This window comes from Pristis pectinata, chromosome 29 (assembly GCF_009764475.1).
Source record: "Pristis pectinata isolate sPriPec2 chromosome 29, sPriPec2.1.pri, whole genome shotgun sequence".
Taxonomy (NCBI): Eukaryota; Metazoa; Chordata; class Chondrichthyes; order Rhinopristiformes; family Pristidae; genus Pristis; species Pristis pectinata.
In genome coordinates this window covers 11,813,674-11,840,727 of record NC_067433.1, presented here as the reverse complement: position 1 = coordinate 11,840,727, position 27,054 = coordinate 11,813,674, and the positions used below count along the sequence as shown (strand labels likewise).

General features: G+C 46.9%; 1 protein-coding gene across 2 annotated transcripts in view; it reads left to right on the top strand.

Moving 5' to 3' along the window:
• The window catches only part of sema4c (sema domain, immunoglobulin domain (Ig), transmembrane domain (TM) and short cytoplasmic domain, (semaphorin) 4C), a 113,587-nt gene that overhangs the window by 7,655 nt on the left and 78,878 nt on the right, over positions 1 to 27,054 (top strand). For both annotated transcript variants that reach the window (XM_052041151.1, XM_052041150.1), the window contains one exon: positions 22,129 to 22,371. In XM_052041151.1, coding sequence (XP_051897111.1) covers positions 22,257 to 22,371 — 115 coding nt within the window. In that variant the 5' untranslated portion in view covers positions 22,129 to 22,256. The remainder of the gene's footprint in view (positions 1 to 22,128; positions 22,372 to 27,054) is intronic.

The following is a 27,054-nucleotide window of genomic DNA, read 5'->3' as shown; positions in this document are numbered from 1 at the left end:
TCTATCATTCACGTGTCTATCTAAGAGTCTCTTAAATGTCCCTAATGTATCTGCCCCCACAACCTCTGCAGGTAGTGTATTCCACACACCCACCGCTCTGTGTTTTTAAAAAAAAGATTACCCCTGACATCCCCCTTATACCTTCCTCCAATCACTTTAAAATGATGTCCCCTCGTGTTAGCCATTGTCGCCCTGGGGGAAAATGTCTCTGACTGTCCAATGGTGGGGCTGGTATCTCAAAAGGGGGGAAAATGCTCCTGTTGGTTTCATCGTTGCATGGAAGAAACGGCCCTCGGTGGCTATGTTTCAGTTTCCCACTGTGGTAATAGAAGCTCATCCAGTAACGTGACACAGGCACTGTGCTTATGTAAGCAGCACAGCCCGACCTACGCAGAAGCAGTGGGGAACATTTTCCAAAGCACTCTATCTTTCTGCATCATTGGTTATATCCTGCCGTTCCTGCCTAGAGCTTTCTGATGTTGGAAAACCGATCTCCTGGTTGATGCTGACGTCACTCCTGATCTCCTACAGGTGATTCTTTGAATGTTTGTTGTTTGTTCTGCCTTGTGTAACGATGCTGGCTTCAGCACTCCTCCTAGGCTAGAGGAATATCTAACATCTTTCATCTTTGATTCAAAACTAGAAACTTTTTCTTCCTATCCTCCTGTGTGAACTTTATTTACAGGCCAACATTTATTTTCCATTCTTTATTGGCCTAGACCTCAGTAGCTTTCTTAGATACCTGAGGGGCAGTTGAATGTCAAAACGCATTGTATTGGTGCTAAAGTCAAGACTGGGCCAAACCTAGTATGGATTTCCTTTCCTGAAACATGTTGACTATTCAGATGGACTTTGGCAACAGTCTGGAAGTTTTTTGCTTCCCATTCTTGATCCTGATGTATGTAATTACTAAATGTAAATCCCAGTGCTGCTAGAGCTTGTATCTCTTGATCTTTATCACTTGCTGGTATTGGTTATTATTGTCATATGTACCGAGATATGGAACTCTTTTGCAAAAATTATAGATAGACACATGAATGATAGAGAAATGGGGGGGCCATGTAGGAGGGAAGGGTTACATAGATCTTAGAGCAGGATAAAATGTTGGCACAACATTGTGGGTCGAAGGGCCTGTACTGTGCTGTAGTGTTCTATAAATGCAATCCAGACCGATGATGCCGTACATAATTGCATCGAGGTAGTAAGAAGAAAATAGGATGTAGAATATAGTGTTTTAGTTACAGAGAAAGTGCAGTGCTGGTAGACAAAAAAATGTTACCATTTTGGGGGGCTGTTCTGCATTTTTGGCCCAACCTAATTATCTTGTACATAACACCTCTCAAGCTCCACTAATGAACTCCCACCTTTGTGTCCATGCAACTCCTGTTACCTTTCTCCATCTGGGGCCGGCATGACGCTGCTTGCTGGCAGCAGAGAGTTGAATAGTAGGGCTCCCCACTTGGCCGGAATCGAATTGGTTTATTATTGTCACCTGTACTGAGATACAGTGGAAAAACTTTGTTTTGCATGTGATCCATACAGATAATTTCAAAACATAAGTACATTGAGGTAGTACAAAGTGAAAAGCAATAACAGAATGCAGAATATAGTGTCACAGTTACAGAGAAAGTGCAGTGTGGGCACCACGATGAGGTAGATGGCGAGGTCAAGAGTTCAGCTTTATCATACAAGAGGTCTGTTCAAGAGCCCACTAACAGCGGGATAGAAGCTGTTCTCAGCCTGGTGGTGTGTGTTTTCTAGCTTTTGTACTTTCTACCCAATGGGAGGGGGGAGAAGAGAGAATGACTGGGGTGGGAGGGGTCTTTGATTATGTTGGCTGCTTTCCTGAGGCAGTGTGAAGTGTAGACAGTTCATGGAGGGGAGGCTGGTTTCTGTGATGGACTGAGCTGTGTCACCAGCCTTGCATATCCATAGTGCCCGTGACGTCCCTTTTCTGTCAAGGTCTGCTTATGGCCAATCCAAACCTCACCTGGGCTGGAGCACATTTCTTTTGATACTCAACCCCCACCCCAATGCACATGCCGCAAGGTAGGGGTTGCCACACTGGCTAGCGGCTCCACCGGTATGGCCGTGTTCAGTAGGCTTTGCTGCGGGCATTGCCTTTGGGGTCTTTGCTCCCCTCCCCGCTAGGTCCCCCTTCCAGCTTACCCAGAAGAGGCAACCACCCACCCTCTGTGTTCCCTCACGGTTCACTACTGCCGCTGCCCCTTTCCTGTTTTAAACTTTTATTTATACAGCAAGGTAATTAGCCCTTCTGGCCTAACGAGCCTGCGCTGCCCAATTGCACCCATGCTAACCTACTAATCTGCATGTCTTTGGAATGTGGGAGGAAACCCATGCAGATACGGGGAGAACGTACAAACTCCTTATGGATAGCGGCAGGAACTGAACCCCGATCACTGGCGCTGTAATAGCGTCACGCTAACAGCTACACTACAGTCCTGCCTACAGCCTGCACTTGTTCATCCAATCATGAAATCAAATGGAATTCATTGTTTTTAAAAACAATATCTCTTTGAGAAGAACCGACACAGCCTGAGGCAAACCAAGATGGGGCATAATTTTTTTTAAAGGCAACCCAACCCAAATAATCAGGACCCCTCGGGTTAATGTTGTTTGGTCAGACTTTCCCCATCAGGGCGTCCCAAAGAGTTTCAGCTTTGTCTTCTCTTATTCCTATGGCTCTGTTCTCCACCAATCACCACTGATGACCTGCCCATCTCCTCTCCCTCCCCTCCCCATCCTTTATTCCATGGTCCACTGCCCTCTCCTACTGGATTCCTCCTTCAGCCCTTTGCCTCTTCTACCTTTCACATCTTCTCCCCCCACCCACCTCCCTTCCCTCTCTCACCTGAACTCGCTTCTCACCTGCCTGCGTGTGCTCCTCCCCCTCCCCTCACCTCCTTATTCTGGCTTCTGCCCTCTTCCTTCCCAGACCAGATGAAGGGTCTTGGCCTGAAATGCCGTTGACTGTTTATTTCCCTCCATGGATGCTGCCTGACCTGCTGAGTTCCTCCAGCACTTTTTGTGTATTGCTCTGTATCCTTGACTTTCTAACAAACAGACCGCAATCAGTGAGGATAGGCAGCAATACCTTCGGCATGATTATTCTCAACACTGGTGCCCCACAAGGCTGCGTCCTCAGCCCTCTACTCTACTCCCTATACACTCACGACTGTGTGCCCAGATTCTGCTGGAACTCCATCTACAAGTTTGCAGATGATACCACCGTTGTAGGCTGTATCTCCAACAGTGATGAGTCGGAGTACAGGAAGGAGATAGAGAGCTTAGTGGAATGGTGTCATGACAACAACCTTTCCCTCAATGTCAACAAAAGAGCTGGTCATTGACTTCAGGAAAGGGGGCAGTGTACATGCACCCGTCTATGTCAGTGGTGCTGAGGTCGAGAGGGTTGAGAGCTTCAAGTTCCTGGGAGTGAACATCACCAAAAGCCTGTCCTGGTCAAATCACTTAGATACCACAGCCAAGAAAGCTCACCAGTGCCTCTACTTCCTCAGGAGGCTGAAGAAATTGGGTTTGTCCCCTTTGACTCTCACCAACTTTTACCGATGCACCATAGAAAGCATCCTATCTGGATGTATCATGGCTTGGTACGGCAACTGCTCTGCCCAAGACAGCAAGAAGCTGCAGAGAGTTGTGGACACAGCCCAGCGCATCACGGACACCAGCCTCCCCTCCTTGGACTCTATCTTTACCTCTCGTTGTCTTGGTATAGCAGCCAGCATGATAAAAGACCCCACCCACCTGGGAGATTCTCTCTTCTGTCCTCTTCCATCGGGTAGAAGATACAGGAGCCTGAGGGCACGTACCACCAGATTTAAGGACAGCTTCTACCCCACTGTGATAAGACTATTGAACGGTTCCCTTACACAATGAGATGGACTATGACCTCACGTCACTTGTTGTGACCTTGCACCTTATTGCACTGCACTTTCTCTGTAGCTGTGACACTTTACTCTGTACTGTTACTGTTTTTACCTGTACTATATCAATGCACTTTGTACTAACTCAATGTAACTGCACTGTGTAATGAATTGACCTGTACGATCAGCTTATAAGACAAGCTTTTCACTGCACTTCGGTACAAGTTACAACAATATACCAATACCATATTCCAGCATCTGCAGAATATTTTTGTGTCTCAAAGCCAATTCTGTGCTTTTTTTGATGTTACTATTCTAGAAACGCTGCACTTAATTTTGATCCAGCAAGATCCCACAGGCACCGATGTGGTCACGGCTGGTTAAGTAGTTTTGGTGATGCTGATTGAGGGATACCTCCCTTGCTGCTCTTCAGAATGCTGTTCTGCAGTGCTCTGTGTTCGCCTGTGGCTTTGCTGTAACTCCTCAATGCCTGGCTGTGCAGCACTCTGTTGGCAGTGCACTGGAGCGCCAGTGTAGATTTTTGTGCTCGGCGAAGACTCGAATCCCTTGCCTTCTGATTTAGAAGGGTGAGTGCTCCCCCCATGGAGGCCGATTGTGCCGCACTCCATGTTTCCTGGATTCTGTCACTAATGCTGCATTTGGGAGCTCGGGGCAGCTCATGATAAGGCCTGATTATGGAGGCTCCTGGGGTTGGTGTAGACACACTCATTGCAGGCGGCAGCCAGTGTCTTTGCCAGGAGTGACACCATCTGACAGACCTTTTCTGTGCCTCAAGAGATGTGTATTCTGCCTAATGAGTCCCTTACAACTGCCTGTCAGGCTCGACGTAGAAAATAGTTGCGCAGTGTTTAACAGGGCGTCAGCATGACTAAATTCTTCACTCTCAAATCCTCGGGTGTTGCATTAGCAAGAACTGGCTCGACTCCCTGAAGCTATGTGGAGTGTGAGACCATCCTAGGTTTCAGTGCCAAGGCAATTACACAGTGTGGATTGTCTCATTAAAGGATCGTTTTAGTGGCACAGCCCTGTAACTACAGGAAGTGCAACTCTGTGCTATTTTTTTTCCCTTTCAAAAGATCAATTAATAGCATTGCCGTTTTCCCCTCTCTTCCCCACGTGCATTTCTCCCCTCTCTGTTAATGGTTGCATTTTCCTTCCCTCCTCTGTGATCCATCACCAGTGTTAGTTCAGATCGTTATTCTTCCTCTAGATATGTATAAAGATGGCAAGTGAAATTGTTGCTGCAGGGAATGCTGCCTAGATGCTACGCAACAGTTCTGGCACTTGTAAATTGGCTTGCATAAGCCTGTTTTATTCCCTTGAGTTTGGATTCTAATCCTTCCTTGAAATGATGGGAATTCAGTGAAGATGATGCAAAAAGAGCTGCTTCCTCTGGTGACGAATTCGGAACAAGGGAGGCGAGCTGAGTTCCATGGAAGTTTTCGGCAGTAAAATCAAAAGCTTCTTTTTCTCACACAAAGGCTAGAACTTACTCTCTTCCAAGAACTCTGGATTCTGGGTCAGCATCTTGAGAGCTTTTCATCAGTAGAGAGCTGACTCAACTCCCTGAGGCTATCTGGAACATGAGACCAATTTGGATTTTGCTGCCAGATAATTTCACAGTGTGGATTGTCTCATTAAAGAACCTTTTTAGTCATGCAGCTCTGTGGCTACAAGGTGTGCAGCCCTGGGCCAGAATGATAGATTTCCATGCTTCCTTATGACATAAGAGGAGGCCTTTTGGCTCATCAAGTCTCTGCTGGCTCACAGAGCAACCCTGTTCCCTCACTAATTTTATCTGTAACCTCCCAATCAACCAAATCCCCTCACCCCAGATGTGTGAAATTGAGAGGTCTGGATGGAGTTGATGGCAGGGATTGATTTTTCTCATCGGAGAGACCAGTAGCACACGTAGAAGGCATGTGGCATGCTTGCCTTCATAGGTTAGGGCATTGAGTATAAGAGTAAGGAAATAATGTTGCAGCCGTATAAAACTTTGGTTAGGCTGCACTTGGAGTATTGTATGAAATTCTGCTCACCCCATTACAGGATGAATGTGGAGGCTTTAGAACATAGAACACTACAGCACAGTACAGGCACTTTGGCCCACAATGTTGTGCCGACATTTTATCCTGCTCTAAGATCTAGCTAACCCTTCCCTCCCACAGAGCCCCCTATTTTTCTGTCATTCGTGTTACGTGTCTCTAATGTATCTGCCCCACAACCTCTGCCGGCAGTGCGTTCCAGGGTACAGAAGTGGTTTATCAGAATATCGCCTGGATCAAAGGGTATGTACTATAAGGAGCAGCTGGCAAACTTGGGTTGTTTTCTCCGGAGCGTCAGAGGCTGAGGGGAGACCTGATAGAAGTTTAGAAGATTACGAGAGGTAGACAGTCTTTTTTTCCTAGGGATGTACATTTAAGGTGAAAAGGGACAAGTTTAAAGGGGATGTGTGGGGTAAGTTTCTTTACACAGGGTGGACGGTGACTGGAATGTGCTACCGGAGGTAAAGGTGGAAGCAGGTACAAAAGTGATGTTTCAGAGGCTTTTGGGTAGATGCCTGAATATGGAGGGATATGGACCAAGTTCAGGCAGAAGAGATTTAACAAGGATTTGTAGGATCAGAGGGGAGTAGGGAGGAAAAGACTGTTTTCACCCAAATGTGGTAGGGGTCTGAAACTCGTCGTTTGTGGTTGGGCCGTCACGTTTAAACAGTACCTGGACAAGCACTTGAAGTGCTTTAATGTACGGATCCATGGGCTGAACTTTAGGATTCGGTGGCGTAGTTCTTTATCGGCTAGCATGAACATGATGGACTGAGTGGCTTCGTCCTGTGCTTGTGAGTAACTTAAAATTTTATAAGGCCGCCATGTCATCCAGTAACGGTACAATGCAAGGATATAAACAAAACAAAAGGCCACTGTGATGATGTCTGCAAGCAATCAGCAAGTGAGTGGCTTGTGTTCACACACCGGGATTTATGCAGGAGCTCACTCTGAGACCCTTCCTCATTCCCCAGTTTTTTTTTTCTCTCTTGTGCTGTTTTCCTTCATGCCACTTCAGGCTCGCACAGATGTGTGCAGCAGCTGCATTAACCACTTCTGAGCAGCTGAACGTCAAATGGATAGGCCTCCTCGTGTGTCACGAACTCCTTTAGTCATCCCGGCTCTCTGCCCCGGCTAATGTTCTGCCTGATCTTGCAACGGTTGGCTGAAATGTCTGGGTGAGTGGGTTGGAGAGCATAATTGAACTCGCAAGAAATTAAATAAAAGTCTTATCAGTCTGTAGGTGCTGTAATTGTTTCGGTCAGTTACAAAATGGGTTCTGCTGGCAGTGAACAGGGTGAATATTGAAACTGTCCAAGTGATTATGCAAAGGGTTATAATTCAGTCAATGTACAATAAATGTCAAAGGCAAGATTAAGTCAGATGAATCTAGTCAAAGCATTTGAATGGTTTCTGTAGAGAGAGTTAGGCATGGGGATGAATCACAGGCTGGGATCTAATTCCTGTTCATGGAGGTTAGATCCGGAGAAATGTGCATTTACAAGTGAGTGGGGGTCTCAAATTCAGTCGTGGTCTCAGGATTAAGACCATAAGACGTAAGAGCAGAATTAGGCCATTCAGCCCATCTATCTGCTCTGCCATTCAATCATGGTTGATTTTTATTTTAACCCCATTCTCCCACCTCCTTCCTTAACCCCCTTATCATTCAAGAACCTATCAACCTCTACTTTAAGTGCACCCTACGACTTGACCTCCACAGCCCTCTGTGGCAATGAATTCCACAGATTCACCACCCTCTGGCTGAAGAAGTTCTTCTCTCAGTTTTAAAGGGATGTCCCTTTATTCTGAGGCTGTGCCCTTGGATCCTGGATTCTCCTACTAATGGAAACATGGATAGAAACTAATGGATTGGGGTTGACAGTGATGAACATTTGCTCTTTAGGGGAGGTAAACCGGGGCATTTGGTGTCAGCTGTTGTGATCCATGAAGAACCCCACTTTAGATTCTCAGACCATGCTAAGTTGATGAGTCATCCAAGCTAGCGTAGTGACGTGATGTGATGTCCATTGATATGGCTTCTCCCACGGTTCTTTCACAAGAAGCTTCGTACAATAAAACTCCCAAGATCTGCTAGCCAACAATTCGGAAAGCCTTGATAGTTTGGCATCTGGCTTGCCAGGGTGACATGTGCCGGGCTCCCCGTCTTCTCGCTGTGGCCTCAGTTCCTGTGCTCTCTTAAAACTTACCGGAAGATATTCTATTGTGTAACAATTTTTTTTGAAAGAAAAATTAAATTAAAACTGGTTAAGAGTATTAATAGAAGAGAGTGCGGAAAATCTGTTGGTTTGGCACCTGCAAAGTCCCGTGTGATGGGTTAATGGAGTTTTACTGTATGGCTTTGGTTTCCAAGGTGTTTTTCCTTCAGTTACAGAGCTGAGGTTCCTGCAGGAGGTGCTGTTTGGGTCCAGCTCCCTGCCACGTCGTCATGTAAATAACACTGCAGCCCATCTGCGCGGTGTAGCATTGCACAGAGCGCATTTGACTCCCTTCTCCGCACAGCCGTCGGATGTTGGCTGCTTGGTGGGTTTGATGCCTGCTGTGGAGAGATGCGGGTGCAGTATTCCCCCTGAGCTGGAACCCCTGCCAGAGGAGGCAGATACCTCCATCAACCTGTTAAAGGCATTTGGATGGATGTAGCTGTGATGTTGGAGCAATTCTGTGTATTAAATGGGAGTGGGTTGGGTAAGGCAGAGGAGGTACAGGCAGGGATTGGCTCAGGTGGGAAGGGCGAGAATGCACAAGCTTCGGGGGCTTGGATCTTGCTGTGTATTGTGTGGCTCTGGCCATCGCACTGGAGCTTCACGGTGAAGGTGCCACATTGCTGTCTTCCCTGAGGTGGGGAATCACCAGCTGAGCGCACACCACACCACCAGCCCTGCAGCATAAATTGGGAACTCGCCGTGCATTATACTCCCAGATATCCTTGAGTTATCCGGAGTGTGAAGTCGTACTCTGCTAGTGGAACTCGTCCCAGAATCCGCCAATTCCCAGTATGACAGGTTAGATCCAGAATAAATCTCCTTTCTGCTGCTGCAACACACACTCCCAGGTAGAGCAATTTGTAAGCTGGTTCATGGATTCCTGGGTCACCTGCTATTTCTGTGGCCTGGATGAGGCTGTGCTTCATGCACACGTGAGAGGTTGCGGTGCTGGTCTGAGTACCTGTAGGGGCTGCTCCTCGTTACACTTCAGCCCCACCATTCTGAAGTTTGGGCGCTTCATGTGGAGAGGGGTGACTTGGTCAGGGGAACCATCTTGTTGGTCTGCCTCTGGACCTCGCCTAGATGGCCATTGACAGGCCCATGTAACGGACCATTGAGGGATCTGTCTGAGCTGATCACCTGCCCCTATTTCAATAATTTTACTATTCGGTGTTCTTGGAGAGGGAACACGTGATACTCACTGGGGGACAGGTGTGAACTGAAGAGGCTGAACAAGATGGATAATTTAATTTTAGGCTTTTGATGGGTTAAAATCGATTTTAAAATAAAAACAAAATAATGGAGATAAAGGCCAAAGAAAGGTTGGGTACAGATAGTCTCCTGAACAACACGTGGGGCCTCTTTTCTGTTGTAGCCAGTTTAAGATTGGGTGCAGCGTGAAGTTCCAGCTAGTTAACAAGTGAAGCGCACAGATCCCAGACGAAAGGTCTCGATCTGAAACGTCAACTGTCCATTTCCCTCCATAGCTGCTGCCTGACCTGCTGAATTCCTCCAGTCCCTTTGTGCGTTGCTCCAGATTTCCAGCATCTGCAGTCTGTTGTGTCTCAACTGAAGCACATAGATGAGATGGGGGCATTTTCTACACCTGCCTTTAAACGTACTCTGAGACTGCACAGTGGTTCAGCTGGTAGAGCCCCTGTCTCAGTGCCAGAGACCTGGTTCAATCCCGACCTCGGATGCTGTCTGTTTGCGGAGTTTGTGCGTTCTCCCTGTGACTGCGTGGGTTTCCTCCGAGGGCTCCCAAAGACGAGCAGGTTGGTAGATTAATTGGCCAAAGGTCCTCCTAGTGTGTAGGTGAGTGGTAGAATCTGGGGGGAGTTTTTTGGGAACGTGGAAACAATAGGTTGCGGGGGAAGAAAGCACAAAGACCTGGACTGGAGTGGCCTCCTCCTGTGTTGTAAGGGAATTTGGGGAGATTTCGGGAGCATTAGGCAGGCGCTAAGGAGAATTAATTGGGAACAGCTGTTTTTGGGCAAGTCCACATCTGACGTGGAGGGTGTTTAAAGACCATCTGCAGAGTACAGGACAGGGATGTTCCAGTGTAAGAAGGAAGGACAAAGATGGCAGGGTAAGAGAACCTTGGATGTCGAGAGAGAGGTGGTGAATTTAGTTAAGAAGAAAAAGGAAAAGTATGTAAAGCTTAGGAAGCCGGGATCAAACAGCTCTTGAGGATTATAAAGAAGCCAGAAAAGAACTCAAGAAGGGAATTAGGAAAGCTAGGAGGGGCCATGAAAAGTCCTTGGCAAGTAGGATTAAAGAGAATCCCAAGGCAATTCTATACATGTGTCAGGAGCAAGAGGATAACCAGGGAGAGGGTAGGACCACTCAAGGATAAAGGAGGGAAACATGTGCTTGGAAGCAGAGGATGTGGGTGAGGTCCTTATGAGTACTTTGCATCAATATTTACCAAGGAGAAGGACGTGGAGGGTAGGGAGGTCAGTGTGGAGTGTGCTAATATGCTTTGAGATAAAGGAGGAGGTAGTGTTGGGTCTCTTAATGAGCATTAAAGTGGCTAAGTCCCCAGGGTTCTGATGGGATATAAACCAGATTATTGAGAGAGGCAAGAGATGAGATTGCTGGGGCCTTGACCAATATCTTCGTGTCCTCTCTAGCCACAGGCGAGGTCCCGGGGGACTGGCGAGTAGCTAATGTTGTTCCATATTCAAACAGGATAATCCTAGTAACTATAGATCGGTGAGTCTCATGTCAGTGGTAGGGAAGTTACTGGGAGAGGATTCTGAGGGATAGGATTTATGAGCATTTGGAAAACCATAGCCTAACTAGGGACAGTCAGCGTAGCTTTGTGCAGGGCAAGGCGTGCCCTTACTAACGATTGAGTTTTTTGACGAGGTGATGAGGGTGGTTGATGAAGGTAGAGCTGTGGATGTTGTCCACATGGATTTTAGTAAGGCGTTTGACACGGTCCCTCATGGGAGGCTCATCAGAAGATTAAGATGCATGGGATCCACAGCGAAATGGCTGTTTGTATTCAGAAATGGCTCTGCCATAGAAGACAGGGTAGTGGTTGATAGGACTTGCTCTAACTTGAGGTCTGTGACTAGTTGCTGTCCTCAGGATCCATACTGTTTGATGTATATACATGACCTGGATGAAAATGTACATGGGTGGGTTAGTAAATTTGCAGATGATATCAAGATGGGTGGTGTTGTGGGTGGTGTGGAAGACTGGCAAAGGATACAGCGGGATATAGATCAGTTGCAGATATTGGCGGGGAAATGGCAGCAGGAGTTCACCCGGCCAAATCGCAAGGTGTTGCACCTTGGGAGACCAAATATAAAGAGAGAGTACACTGTTAATGGCAAGACCTTTAACAGTGTTGATGAGCAGAGGGATCTTGGGGTCCAAGTTCATAGCTCCATGAAAGTGGTAACGCAGGTTGATAGGGTGATAAAGAAGGCGTATGGCATGCTTGCCTTCATTAGTTGAGGCATTGAGTTCAAGAGTCAGGAAGTTATGCTGCAGATTTATAAAACTTTAGTTAGGCCACATCTGGAGTATTGCATTCAGTTCTGGTCACCCCATTATAGGAAGGATATCGAGGCTTTGGAGAGGGTGTAGAAGAGGTTTACCAGGATGCTGCCTGGATTAGAGGGCTTGTGCTATGAGGATAAGTTGGATGAACTTGGGTTGTTTTCTCTGGAGTGGCAGAGGCTGAGGGGAGATCTGATAGAGGTTTATAAGATGGAGAGACATAGAGTAGACAGCCAATATCTTTTCCTCAGCATTGAAATGTCTAATACCAGAGGATGTGCTTTTAAGGTGAGAGGGGGAAAGTTCAAAGGAAATGTGCGGGGCAAGTTTGTTTTACACGGAGTGGTGGATGTCTGCTCTGCGCTGCCTGGGGTGATGATGGAGGCAAATATGATAGGGGAGTTCAAGAAGCCCTTAGATGGGCATGTGAATGTGAGGGAAATGGTAGGATTTGGACATTGTGTAGCAGAAGGGATTAGGTTTAGTTGGGCATTTTATTATTATTGTAATTGGTTCAGCACAACATTGTGGGCTGAAGGACCTTTTCCTGTGCTGTACTGTTCTATGTTGTTTACGTCTGCCACTGGATTAGGTATCCTGTGCCCCACTTAGTACAGGATTGTGATTTGCCTGAGATGACTTCATGTTGAGCTCTAACCGAGAACGGAGACATTAATTTTATCCATCTGGGTTAAACTTGGAGCTTTTATTTTTATCGACCTGTTTGGTCAATCTCCTTAATGGATTAATTAAATGTAAGGACACAGGAGGAAAGCCAGAAGTAACTGAGGCATTGGCTTTAAGAGTGGCCGTGCAGACCGAGTGGAGCCCTTTGTCCTTAATTATAACTGAGTCGATTCCTAATGGCTTGTAGCTGGGTTTGGTTCTTGCAACCCCAGAAATGATCTGGTGTTTCACACAATGTAGCCTGACTATTCCAGCATGGTATGGTGGAAACATTCAGGGGATAGAGAGGGAACAGAGTGTTGGAGTAGGGTGTAACAGAGGACTGAGCTTGGAAGTTATTTGCCACTCTTTGGGCGAATGTTCAATTTTGGTCAGGTTTGTTGGGTTGTCCCTCTGCAAATCCATGCTGGCTACCTCTGACTAACTGAAAATGTCGTGTTCAGAGTCATAGAGCTATACAACATGGAAACAGGCCCTTTGGCCCAACTCGACCATGCTGGGACTAGCTTAGGTGGGCACCTGGTTGGCATGGACGTGATGGGCCAGAGGACCTGTTTCTGTTCTGTATTATTCTCTGACTTTAAGTTGCGTAACTGAGCTAATCCCACTTGCCTGTGTTTGGCCCATATCCCACTGAACCTTTCCTGTCCATGTACCTGTCCAAATATCTTCTAACATGTTTGGTTGCTGAATTGTAGTAATTTATCTGTTCAGTTGTTATGGATGTCACATCCACAGACGACACAACTCTGGTCTCTCAATGTGGCACAAATCCAATGTAATTCCAACTAATCTCTTTTTAATCTTGCAAACCTTTGGTGGCTTGACCCTGGGTATAGATACCCCAGTTGGGGCCCAAACAATGATTTTTGGAAGTTCCTTGCATTGACAGCTAGCCTATCATGTGACCTCTTGTTTTTCCTCATTCACTCAGTGTTAATAGCAGCGTGTGGTCCATTCCTTTCTCTGGGACCTGTACAGCAGCACAACACAATTGGCCATGGTTTTGGTGGCAGTTTTGGTAGTCAGCTCTAGTGGATCTCCAACTGGGCAAGGCAGTCATCACCAGCAGTGAACCTGCCCAGGGCTGATGTTCCACTCTATCCTTGTAGGAGCCAGGAGCAGGAACCCTTGCTCTGGCTGATCAATTCTCCTTGTTGATAGATGAGGGAGAAGGTTGTAGAGGTCAGTGTGGTGGGGTGGTTCTGGATGAATGCTTCTAATCTCTGACAAAAGGAAGGAAGCATTGGCAAGGTCTTTGGAGGCAGTTACCTTGAAATCAAACTTGCTAAAAACAGATTTATCTGTTTGTTCGTATTGCTGTTTGTGGGATCTTGATTTGCAGAAATTGATTGCGGTGTTTCCTGATAACACAACATGCAGGCAAATGGGACGAGCTTAAGTGGGCAACTTGGTTAGCATGGACGAGTTGGGCCGAAGGGCCTGTTTCTGTGCTGTATTATGCTGACTCTAGCAGTGGCAATGTTCACAAAGTACGCCATTGACTGCAAAATGCTTCGGTGGACTTGGTAACGGTAACGCTATTGAACGTCAAGGGTAGGGGCTTAGACTGTTGTTAGAGGCCATTACAGCATAGTTGTGGTGCAGATGTTACTTTCCACTTGTCACCTTGTGCCGGAATGTTGTCTCAGACTTGCTGCATGCAGCCATGAAGCGCTTCATTTATGGAGGACTTGTGAATGGGATGAACATTGTGCGACCATGCTTCTGACCTTCTGGTGGAAGGGTGTGGGGTGGATCACAGTTGAGTTGGGGTCTTGCAGTGAGGCAATCTTTCACCCCCTCCATACCTACCACTCACTCCCTTGTATGTCCACTTATAATACCCTGCTTGCTTCCAGACTCTTGTCCCACAGTTTCCAAGTGGTTTTCCAACATGGTTGGTACTGTTCCAGGAACAGACCTAACCACAAGAGCAAGTGTGCCTGAGGAGACTAAGCAACGTGGCCTCTCAGTGATTGCAGGGTAAGTCCCAGGGGAAGGTGGCTTGGTGGCCTGGTGCAGGGTCAGTAATTTCCCAAGCTTGTTGTACAGTCTGCCCCAAACATTGGGTAGTAAGGGGAGGGACTGTTTCGATTTGCCCTGGGAACCACAGGCTCTGGCTAGTCACAAGCAGTGGATTGCCACAGGCAGAGGGTTCCGATGGCTGGGAGACAACGAACTGGAGGTGTGACAGCCTGGTTAGACCCTCTGAAGGGAACACAGGGTAATGGGGTAGGAAGTCCTCTACACCGTGAACCAGGTGGTTCCTTCTTTCCCCACTGTCTTAATGTTTAAAATTACCCAGAGGTTCTTCAAACCATGCAGTGTTAGGAAACAAACTGCTGGAGGAACTCAGCGGGTCAGGCAGCGTCTGTGGAGGTGGGGGATGGTTGACGTTTCTGCATCAGGACTCCAGCAGTTTGTTTTTTTTCGCTCCAGATTATAGCATCTGCAGTCTCTTGTGTGCCCAGTGTTATGACAAGGTGGACCCAATTTGTCTCTCCATCTCCTGCCCCACTAATTATCATTTAGCATAATAAGGATATGTGTCTGTGTGTTTCAATTGTTTCTGCATAAAGACCCTCTCCAAATGCAGCCAATTTTAAATTCCTTTGCAAGCTCCTGCTGCCATCAGTGGACAGGCACAAGTACTGTCCTGTGCATCCAGTTCCACCATGGTTGTCGCTGGACTTCCCTCCACCTGGAGGATGGTGGGAGCCACCTCATTAGATGTATTTAAGATGGATTAAATATTTGAAAGATTGCGTGTTAGGGAGAACTGGCACAGGAGAGGAGTTGAGGCCAGCATAAAGCAGCCACGATCGCCTTTAAATAACAGGGCAGGCTTGAGGGGCCGAGTGGCCTACTCCTGCTCCTACTTTCTTATGTCAGGACTGAGTGGGCTGAGATGAACTCCACTGGTATTTAGACCTGGTGTCCAGTCAGTCTCTCGCTCAGAGGCTTTCCACCAGGTGGGAAGAGAAAAACTTGGAGGCTGCTGTACAAAAAGTTCCTAGGAACATAAACTGGGAACGTGGAAGAAGTTGGAGGCGAGAGTGGGAGATGTTCCCACGGGGGTAAGTATGGATGCAGTTAAAGAGAAGCTTGATGGCACTCGACAGAGAAGCGGTTTGATGTTGTGCTGATACAATTGGAGACGTAATGATGGGAGGAGGCTCGGGTAGGACGCAAACACCGGACTGGATCTCGTTTATGTACTATGCAATCCCTGGAACCACTCAAACCCGTGGAAAGTGCCCTCAGCAGCTGGCTGTCGCAATCCCTCCTCGAGGTGGAGGTCCCCACAGACCTTGCCTGCGTCACAGCCACATACAGGACTGTGGGAAGTCGGCCCAAGATCCTGAGGGAGTGCTTATCTCTGTCATGACAACTTGCATGTAAGGCTGGGAATGAACACGCATGATGCTGTCTGATATCTGCAGAGAATCTTATTTCAGCAGTCCCACAGGAGATCTCTTTTTGTTCTTAATGGCACGGGTCTGATGATTTGACTTCTTAAAAAGTACAGTAGGAAGCTTCCACCCAGTATTTTGTTTTAACTTCCTGGATGGTTATCTTGAGCATGATTCCACACATCTTGCAGTACCACTGGTAGTTCATCTGACATTTAACTGTCAAACAGAGACCCACGCCCCTGACCAGACTGAGAACTATGGCTCACCTCCCACCTCCACCTGGGGTTAATGACTTCACTTCCAGCCTCCTGTCAATCATTGTTACTCCTTCGGGAAGTGAATGTGCAGCTGCCAAGTTCAAAAGCTCTGGAATTCTTTCTCTCTCTTTCTCTCTTTCTCTCTTTCTCTCTTTCTCTCTCTCTCTCTCTCTCTCTCTCTCTCTCTCTCTCTCTCTCTCTCTCTCTCTCTCTCTCTCTTTCTCTTTCTCTTTCTCTCCCCCCCCCCCCCCCAACTGCGGTGTTGGGGTCATTATCCTTTCTCGTGGCAATTTTGTTTGTGATTTAAAAACAGTTGTGAAGATGGTGACTGGTGATCCAGTGGGACTGTTGAACCTCCACAGTATTAGCAAGGTCACAGGAGAATGCGGAGAGTTGCCTCTCACTTTCTTCAGCAGACGTGTGGCTGGTCATTACACTCAAATTTCCTTCTACACTCAGGCACAGTGATAGACAATTATGCTCAGGTGGAGAGTATAACTCTGGTTAATTCAATGTTGTATATGATCCTATCCAGTTAGGTAGATCCAGTAAACTTGCTATCGAGAGCTGGCTGCTCCTCTTGCCAAGCTGTTCCTGTAAAGTTAGTACACTGACACCTACCTGGCAGTGGTTTGTATGTTCTCCCCGTGTCTGCGTGGGTTTCCTCCGGGTGCTCTTGTTTCCTCCCACATTCCAAAGATGTACGGGTTAGGAAGTTGCAGGCATGCTACGTTGGCGCCAGAAGCGTGGCGACACTTGCGGACTACCCCCAGAACACTACACAAAAGATGCATTTCGCTGTGTGTTTTGATGTACATGTGACTGAAAGATCTTAATCTTATTACAAAAAAACTGCCCAGGAATGTCCTGTTCACAAAACAGCTGAAATCTTGTCTGGCCAATTACTGGCCAATCAGCCTACTCTTGATTATCAGTCCAGTGGACAGTTCTGTTGACCTGCTCACTGAGGCCTAGTTTTGAGAGTCAAGAACAGCTTCTGTCCCGCTGTTATCAAACCTCGGGAATTCGCTCTCGCTCTCTCCACCCCTTAATCTTTTTGACTGCAGGGTTGGTCTTCTTGAACAGACCTCTCGTACACTAAACATGAAGTCCTGATCTCCCAATAGTAATGTTAGCTTATGGTCACCACCATCATCATCTGGCGGTCACCACTAACTAGGAACACACACACACACACACACACACACACACACTCTCTCTCTCTCTCTCTCTGACTCAGCGAGATATGATCTGGAACGCACTGCCAGAAAAGGATATTCATTAATAACTTTCAAAAAACAAAAGGAGCTGATTGAATTCAAAGGTCTGGTGTAGGCACAATGGGCTTGATGATTGTCTGCTGTGGTGTGAGTCTATCCTACTTTGACTGCAAAACAGTTTCAGAAAATAATGTTCAGACCAATCCCAGTTCAGAAGGGTTATTTTCATGTCCCGTAGGCTGTGTTTTCAAAAAGTTTCTGCTTTCCATTGTGTGAGGCAGTGTGAATTGGATGTGATCCAGATTAATTCTCTGAACGTGTGCCAAATGCAGGTACAAGCAGGAAGGGAAGGGTAATAATAAGACTTTGTGTTTCAAATTCAGTGTATAACTTTAACATTTGTGGAATAATTAAAGCCTAGGTTAGAATCCTGTCCTTCAGAAGACGTTGGATTGCTTTTCACCTGGTTTCTCTCATTAGCATCAATGTGCTCTGCCCTGGATTTTTTGCACTGTTGTTCTGTAGGCTCAGTGAGGGCAGGGTGAAGCATGTCCCACTCTGATCCACTGTAGCGGGCAGATGGGGTCAGGCGATCTGCACTTTCTATCCAGCCTCCTATAATGGCAGCAACATTGTCCAGCAGAAGGTTTACAGTCGTGGGCACAAGTACGGTGAGGTATAGGTGCAATGAAAAACTTGCAGCATCACAAGCACACAAATTCAGACAACAAAAATTTTTTTGACAGTGAAGAATGTGAAAAATGAGACATTAGATAATAAAACACAATCAGACACAAGTCCATGGTGGCGTTTAGCAGGATCACATGGGTGTTTTAAAACCTGCTGCAGAACGACTTTTATCAGAACCCGAGAGTGGTATCAAGTTTAAACAATGGCTGCCAGTCTACCTGCCTTGACCCACTGCCACCTTCACCTCATAGTTACGACATGGGTGCACGTCAGCAGCCGCACAGTTCTTCAATGCTGAAGAATGGTCGCTGCATTGAACTTGAGGGCAAGCCCCTATGAGATATTTGACTGTGCCAGGCATCACTTGCCTGTTTTCTGCCCTGCCCTGACTTGTGCGTGTGTTCACGCATGCACACAGATGCACGTGCATGTAGTTTAGAGATCACTCGTCTCATTAAACTGCTGACACTTTCTATTATATGGAGCAGATCCCTGAGGACTCTCAGTTCCCTGTCACCTTGATGTGGTGAAGATAGATTAGATCATGGCTCGTCCCCAATTACATCATCTTAATTTTGCATTGGGAGTCTGCAATTGCTTCAAAGTTCTGAGTTACAGTGCGAGAGACCAGCTGCCTTACAATGAACAGGTTCCCTCCAGCAGTCAATACAAGAAGTCTCTATCTTTATTGAGATGTTACAGAGCAGGGCTGGAGTACAAGAATATCTTGGTTTGTAGAATGCAGCGGTCCTTTAGATAACAGAATACTAAGTTAGATGGAAAAGCAAAGGTTATAGTGATGTAGATACGCACAACTAAAAGTTGCAGAGTACGTTAATAAGTCCACTTCAAGTAAAGCCATTTGTAGTGTGGATGTTTTATTATATTTGTATCTAGCCCTGGTCTGACCATCAATTGGAGATGCATAGCCCTGGTCATCCTATTTATACCAAGGAGAAGTTTCAAGTAAACAATTCTTGTGAAAGTCAAAGTTGAGTTTATTATCATGTGCACAAGTCCATGTGTGCACAAGTGCAATGAAGAACCTTCTTGCAGCAGCATCACAGCCACACAGCATCAGATAAGCACCATTCATAAGAAAAACGTAAAAGTTGTGTACAATTTATAAGAAAGAACACAATTAGAACAAAGAAAAGTCCATTTTAGTTGCAAGTGATCAGAGTGGTCGTAGTGTTGCTAAACCGTCGTTATTAGGGTTCAGATGGTTGAAGGGAAGTAGCTGTTCTTGAACCTGTTGGCGTGGGACATCAGGCTTCTGTGCATCCTGCCTGATGGTAGTCGTGAGAAGATGGCATGGTCAGGATGGTGTCCCGTAAGTCCACGAACTGTGAGTTTGCACAACAAGCTTGGATATTCTCCAGGAAGGAGAAAGCTCAGGATGAACCTGAAGAGAAATGTTATGATAAATAGTGGGCAGTCAGAGAAAATATGTTTCAGTGGTGGGAAAGGCTAAAACTGTTTTCTGTAAGTATTATCCATTGTGTATTATGGGATAAATGTCTTCCTCTAGGCAGTGGTGAGGGATGTAAAACTTGCACTCGCAGTGTGTGGTTGAGCCCAATACCATAGACCCATTTATTGGCAAAGCATGCAGAGGAGAAAGAATTAGAGGGACTCCCGGATAGTTTGATAATTTGGGAGAGGGGGGTCGGGGGAGCACATGCATCCTGTGTGCACCATTTGGGCAGAATGTGTAATGGAGGTGATGAGAAGTTTGCCCAGGGGATTGTATTTGGCATTTTCTCACCCTCATTACCAAATTACAACAGTGCCTTGTACAAACTCTGGAGTAACGGCAGGGATGATGTAACCAGGGACAGGCCATGATCTAATTTATCTCCAGTACGTCATGCCAACAAGGGGGATGTGTTCCTCTGGGAGCTGCTCCATGTAATGTAAAGGGCGAGTGGTTTAATGATTGGAGTGATCTCACTGCTGAGGATTCGTGTTTGATTGCTCAGTTGGGATTTGTGACAGACTAGAAGTGGATGGGAGGTCTGCTCGCAGAGCCCATACCTATTTGTGTGTTAACCAGGACCTCTTGTCTCGCTCTGACTGTGCCACCGATTCAGGTTCAATCTGAGGGGCTTTGAGACAGAACAGTGTTTTTTGATGCTCCTGAGCTTTTCTGGTTTGTGCAGTGGACCACGTCAAGACCAATAGTGCGGGCTTGGTGAGGGTGAGATGAGAAATGAATCTTCATTATGTGCAATTCCAGTCGCTCGATTACAGGAAGGATGTGGAGGCTTTGGAAAGGGTGCAGAAGAGGTTTACCAGGATGCTGCCTGGATTAGAGGGAATGAGCCTTAAGGAGAGGTTGGATGAACTCGGGTTATTTTCTCAAGAGTGGTGGAAGTTGAGGGGAGACTTGATAGAGGTTTATAAGATTGAGAGGCATAGATAGGGTAGATGGTCAGAACCCTTCTCCCAGGGTAGAGATGTCAAGTACTGGAGGCCATGCATTTAAGGTGACAGGGAAAGTTTAAAGGAGATGTGCGGGGCAAGGTTTCTTTATACAGAGTGTGGTGGGTGCCTGGAATGGGCTGCCATGGGGGGCGGGAGGAGGGGCGGGTAGTGTAGAAGCAGATATGACGGTGGTGTTTAAGAGGCTGTTAGATGGATGAACGTGCAGGGAATGGAGGGATGTGGATCATGTGCAGGCAGAAGAAATTTTGTTTAATTTGGCGTCATGTTCAGCGCAGAAGGGCCCGTTCCTGTGCTGTACTGTTCTATGTGTTACCCATTTGAGAGAGAGAGACACGCACATACACGTTGAAGTCTTCACAGCTGAAAAGACTACTCAGAGGTCATAAACTGGGAAGTACTGAGAGAGAGGAGGGCAAAGTCACGGGGTTTCTGTTCATAATCTCTGAATATCACCTGGTGCAATTGCAGCCAATGAAGTAATCTTTTCTTTTACAAAGTGGTATGGTGGTGCAGTGGTTAGCGCCGCTGCCTCATAGCTCCAGGGACACAGGTTCGAACCTGACCTCCAGTGCTATCTGTGAGGAGTTTGCTGGTTCGCATTGTGACCTCGTGGGCACCCCCCTGGTGCTCCAGAGCTGGTAGGTTAATTGGCCACTGTAAAATACCCCGTAGTGTAGGTGAGTGGCAAAGGGAGGCAGTGGTCAAGGTGGGGATGGGGAGTGGGTGGATGGTTGATGGACATGTGAGGGAGAATAAGTTGCAGGGGTCCAGGGAAATGAGGAGGGAATGGAACTGATGGGATATGCTCTGCTGGGAGCCAGTATACACCCAGTGGGCTGAATGGCCTTCTGCGTTGTAATAAAGAGTTCAGGTTGATTTGATGTGAAGCAGTGTGACGAGCACCTCCACACCTTGGACTAAAGGGGAGGGGATGATATGGAGATAGGATCACAACACTGGTCAGTCTGTCTTTCCTCACCTGCAATGATTTAATTGGCTGACATTGGGTAAGACAGTTGGATGGGTTCCTGACGAAGGGAGAGGTACTACAGTTAGTAATGGTTAAGGTGTGTGCTGACTCCAGTCCCTTGCAGCTTGCTCGCCGCTGGGGATGGACAGGAGTTTCCCCACAGACTTTGCCTGCTCACTTCTTGTTGCTGATCTGCTGGGAATCCTCTGTGTCCTGTCTATAAAAGCCGATGTTGTTCCCCCTTCAGAGCTGATGTGGATTTGATGGGTACTTCCAGTTCTGGCAGAGTGCATGCTTGTGGAAAAGCGGTTAAAGTTAATTGGCAAAATATCTGTGGAGGAGGCATGAAGAGGATTTTGTTTTAACTCTTGCAAGTTTTTGCAATGCGAAATGTGTTGCCTGCAAGGAAGTTAAAAGCAGATTCAAAAGTAATTATCAAGAGGGAATTGTGTACATACTGAGGATGAAATATTTATAAGGCTGTGGGGAATGTAGAAAGAAATGAGACTAATTTTGTAGCTCTACCAAGGATTAGAAGATGGCTGACTGACCTCCTACCTATGATATGATTCCCCTCCCTCTTTGGCCCCTTGTAGGGTATGTTGGGAGGGTTAATAGTATAACCATGTGTACACTCTCTAAATAGAGAGGTCCTGCTAGACCCAGATGGTCTTCCTGCCTTTGCTCTCTCATTTGTGTGTTGCTATACCCATCTGTTTCCTTCTCCGCAGATCCTCTGCCACTCGCCTGCTGCTCGACTGTTCCCGTGGAGTTCGGAGGATCCCAAGGAGGGGGTGGAGGGGGGGTCGCCGTGTCAAAAGACGTTGCCGGACTCTCAGAGGGTGGGGGTTCAGAAGAGATGGCTGGTGATACCTCCAGGTCTCTGGTCTGCAACGTGGTGATCATGGTGCTGGTTCAGTTGGCCCAGACCAGCGGCTGGAGCACAGCGCCACGCAAGACTGTGAGGCATGATGGTGAGTAGCAAACCTCTGTGTTGTACTTGTTTCTGAGCGCCCTAGGGCAGTTGTCCAACTGAGAAATAAAGCTGAATGAAAAACATGCCTAACATGAAACAAAATAGAAAAAACCTGTGCTCAAAGCAGTTGCAGAACATTAGCACAGTAAGCAATTAGCACGAGTGGGTACGATCTTTATCTGGTTAGCAAATGCTCATTCCTGCGACTTTAAAAACCCTGTTGAAAGAGGAGTGTGGGAACAGATTGAGAATTCCAGAAGGATGGCATGCTGATTGGAGAATGAATTTGGTGGTGGAGTGAGGTTTGATCTTGTTGCAGGGTCTTGACCTGAAATGTTGATTATCCCTTTGCCTCCACAGATGCTGTCTGACCTGAGTTCCTCCCACAGTTTATTTCTCTTTTTTTATTTTTGTTCCTGATTCCAGCATCTGCAGTCTCTTGCGTCTCTGGGTTTTGATCTTGACAAGTGAGGGCGCAGAGAGGAGGAGATGTATGTGCGAAGCCAGTGGGTCAGTAGACAAAATGAGCACTGACCGCTGCTGATGTAGAAGCAAATGAGGCTGTGCGTGTGGGAGAGGGGGGAGCAATGGATCCTGGGGCGGATGACCTTTTGGGATGGACATGAGGTACTAGGGGAGAGATGTGCACAGTACATTGAGAATCATCCTGAATACGGGAGTGTGATTTAGTTCTGGCATTGCCTTGGGGATTTTGAAGCTTTGTTTTTGAGAGAAACTGGAACAAGAAGTGAAATAGAATATGTGGCAGCAGTCTTATAGGAGGTGTGGACACTTCTGAATTATTCAAAATGGCCATTGCTACACCCATGCAGAGCACTATTTAGACCACACCAGGAGCAGTGTAAGCAGTCCTGGACTCCACACATTAGGAAGGATATACTAGCCTTGGCGGGAGAGCAGTGTACATAAAACATAGTACCTAGAACAGAACAGCGTAGGAACAGGCCCTTCAGCCCACTATGTTGTACTGAACTAATTAAACTAGTAATTAAATGCCTAACAACCCTCTACCTACACAATGTCCATATCCCTCCATTTTCTACACATTCATGTGCCTATCTAACAGCCTCTTAAACATCTCTATTTGCCTACACAACAGTGTGTTCCAGGCACCCACCACTCTGTGTTTTAAAAGAAAACTTGCCCCACGCATTTCCTTTGAACTTGCCCCCTCTCACCTTAAATGCATGCCATCCAGTATTAGACATTTTGACCTGGGGGGGGGGGGAGGAGGTGGTGGTACTGGCTGTCTACGCTTATCTATGCCTCGCATATAAACTTCTGTCAGGTCTCCCCTCAGCCTCCGCTGCTCCGGAGAAAACAACCCAAGTTTGTCCAACCTCCTTCATAGCACCTGCCCTCTAATCCAGGCAGCATCCTGGTGAACCTCTTCTGCACCCTCTCCAAAGCCTCCACATCCTTCTTATAATGGGGCGACCAGAATTGAAGTGTGGACTTCCAAAATCTACTCCAAGATATAGTTTGAGGAAAGCATATGGAAACTAGGCTTGAGTATGCTGGAATTCAGAATGCTTTAAGATAGGGGACTAATAGGGTGGGTGAAGAGAAACCATCTCCACTGTTTGGTCAGTGTGGGTTTGTGGGACATAAACTCAAATTAGAGCCAGCCTTTGGAACTGGGAGACAATTTTATACTTAGCAATTGTTAGAAATTTGGAACTCTTTTTCTAGATTTGGCAAACAATGCAGTCAGTTATTGCCTGAGAGATTTTAGTTAACTAAGGCCATTCGGGGACCTCAATGATCTCATTGAATAATGGAACAGACTCTTGGGGTGAATGGTCTCTTTGATCCTATGTTCTTGGATTTTGTAGATGGATAAAATTGCAAGGGGAAGGCATTGGGGTTAACTGAAAGAGAAAGGGAGGTACCTTTTGCACATCATCTTTGTTGACATAACAGGAAGAGATCTTGTGCTGCATCAGTGGAGTGTTTGCCTCCTCTGGTACTCTAGTTTCTCTGCCTCCATTCACCAATGCCCTGCTTTGCAGGGTCTGCTCCCATGGTTTTTTTCTTGAGCCAAACAGAAAACTCAATTACGTGACGTAGTTGGATTGAAAGCTCACTGAGGCATTGCTAGTTAATAGATGCTATAAATGGGGACCAGTAAAGCTCCCTCGACACAATAAACTCACTAACTGCAAGCAAGTCTAAGTGTCTGCTGCTTGGCAAAGAGAATCAAGCTTAAATATTAGCGAAATAAATAGTGACAAGGGTATGAAGTCTTCAAGAAATAGATAAAACAAAAAAGTCTAGCACTTTGATTCTCTTAACCATGGAACTGCGTGGAAAGCAATAGGTCGGTCCTTCAAGTTTGTGGAGGCTCTTACAGAGCTCAAAAGCTCCACAATCTCCCAATACCTGCAGTGTCCTTCACCATACCTTCCCCAGTGTTGAAAGGTGTTGTTGAAGCCACTCCCACCAGCCTAACAGGCAGCATATTCCAAATGCTGAGCATTCCTTGCTCCAGTAGATGGCATCTGGAATGCCCTGCCTGTTAGGACGGTGGAAGTGGATGCAATAACGCCATTTCAAAATGGGGCAGATTATGGAGAAGGACTTGGTAAGGGTTGGGAAATCATGGAGCTCTTGAACTCTAAGAACCTCCTGAAAACCGAATATGGCTTTCCACGCTGTTCCAACATATCCAAGGCAGTGTATGGAGTTAGTTAACCGAAAGTCTGTCTCCTTCCCGTTGACTGTTCCCACCGAGCCTTCTAGCCATGCAACCTGCTTAACTGAGCCTTGGCTCATGGTGTTCGTAGTTCCCTCTGTTCAGGTAGTGCTTGCTGCTACCCTTTCAGACCACCTCCATCACTCTACCCCTCAGAATAAGCACCCACCCATTGCACTTGCTTGCTGGCCAAGACCCCACCTCCACCCTCCCTTTCTTCTTGAGTCCCTCAGTGAGTGACTGCCTGCCTAGAACTCCATTACTGGATTTCTTCCCCGGCTCCTTCAGAAAGCTACCGGGCCTGATGATGGTTCTTTGAGGTCAGAGAGTTAACAAGGCTGAGTGTGAGTAGTGAACTTAACAGAGGAAGGATGGAGGGAGGGAGGGGCTTCACTCATGACTGCCAATAGCACATCCCTCCCTCACTAAAATCTCATGCTGTTTATTTGCATGAAGATCTGTTTTTTAATGTCATGTTCCTAATCTCTTGGGAGCTTTTCAAATTACAGAGTGCCTTTGCCAGTTTATGACTTCAAGCCTGTAATTATATGCAAAGAATATAATTTTCTAGGGATTGAAATGGTATCTGAGTGTGCTGTGCGTGTATGGAGGGGAGCTGCTTCTGGCATTCGTTGTCCAGAGTGAGTCGGGGACAGTTTGCTTAGTGCCTGTGTGGGTGACTCTTGGGGTCAGTTGAGGGGCAGATTCTGAGTTGTTTCCAAAAAAGCTCCATAATGTGGCTTGTTGCAGGGTTGGTTTAATTTAGGAAGGGATATGTTCATCGTTAGGAACAGTACACGGTCATTAAAACCCCAACCTGTTCAGAATTGCCCATTCATACACATTTCGCCCTATCTGTCAATCTTTCCCTGTCGCGCCCCCCCCTCCAAATTTTCTTTCACTCTCCCTTTTTCCTTCCCTTGCACACCTTCTCTCCCCTCTCGGGTGTCTTTTCCCTCTCCCTCCAGTTCTTGCGTATGTGCGTCCTCACTTCCCCTCTATCTTGCTAGCATGTTGCCTGCCTTGTTCCTCTCGTATGACCGCATGCAGTGCCCTCCCTCTTGACTGCGCACACGCTGTGCTCTCTCGGTGCGCATCCTGCCCCCCTTCCTCTGCATTCTGTGCTCTCCACACCTTCCCTGGTGCTGCTGTTTCTGGAGAATGCAAGTTAACCCCTGACTATCTCAAACATACCAGTGTGACCATTGCCACCCACTTTGTGTGTGTGTGGAGATGTTTGCTCCTTCACGTTGCAGCTGGGGTCCATGCTGACTTCCAGCACTGCTCACTGGACTCAGTAGACCGACTACTTCTATCAAATGCAGGTGCTTGGCAGTTTTATCCACGTCCTTGCTGCACCGAGACCCTGGGGTCATGTGTCTTCCTCTGCTAACATCTGCTTCTGATTGCAGCAGAGAAACACCCTTTTAAAAGTAGGCTTTATGAAACATGAGTTGCATGCTGGAAATAGAATGAGCAGCTGTGGCCCCGATACCCAACCCAAGAGAATTCCATGTTGGATATGTGGATCTGTTATAAGGAGCTATTACCCATTGTCCTTCTATAGGACCATGGTTCCACATACCACCAACCTTCTAATACCAGGGCCATGTGCTTGAATGAGCAGATGGTTGTGTTATTCATTCAAGGGATGTGGGTTTTGCAGGCTGAGCCAGTATTTAGTTGCCCATAAAAAGGTGGTGCCTTGAACCACTGCAGTCCTTGAGATGCGGGTACACCCATTGTTCTGTTAAGGGAGAGGGTTCCAGGACTTTGACCCAGCGATGCTGCAGGAACAGTGTGTGGCTTGAAGGTTAATTTCTGGGTGGTGGAGGTCCCTGTCCTTTTGCTGCCCCTTGTTCTTCTAACTGGTGGAGGTGCTGGGTTTGGGAGGTGTTGTCTGAGGAGTTGCTGCAGTGCATCCTGAAGACAGTACAAGCTGCTGCTGTCATCAGTGAGTGGTTG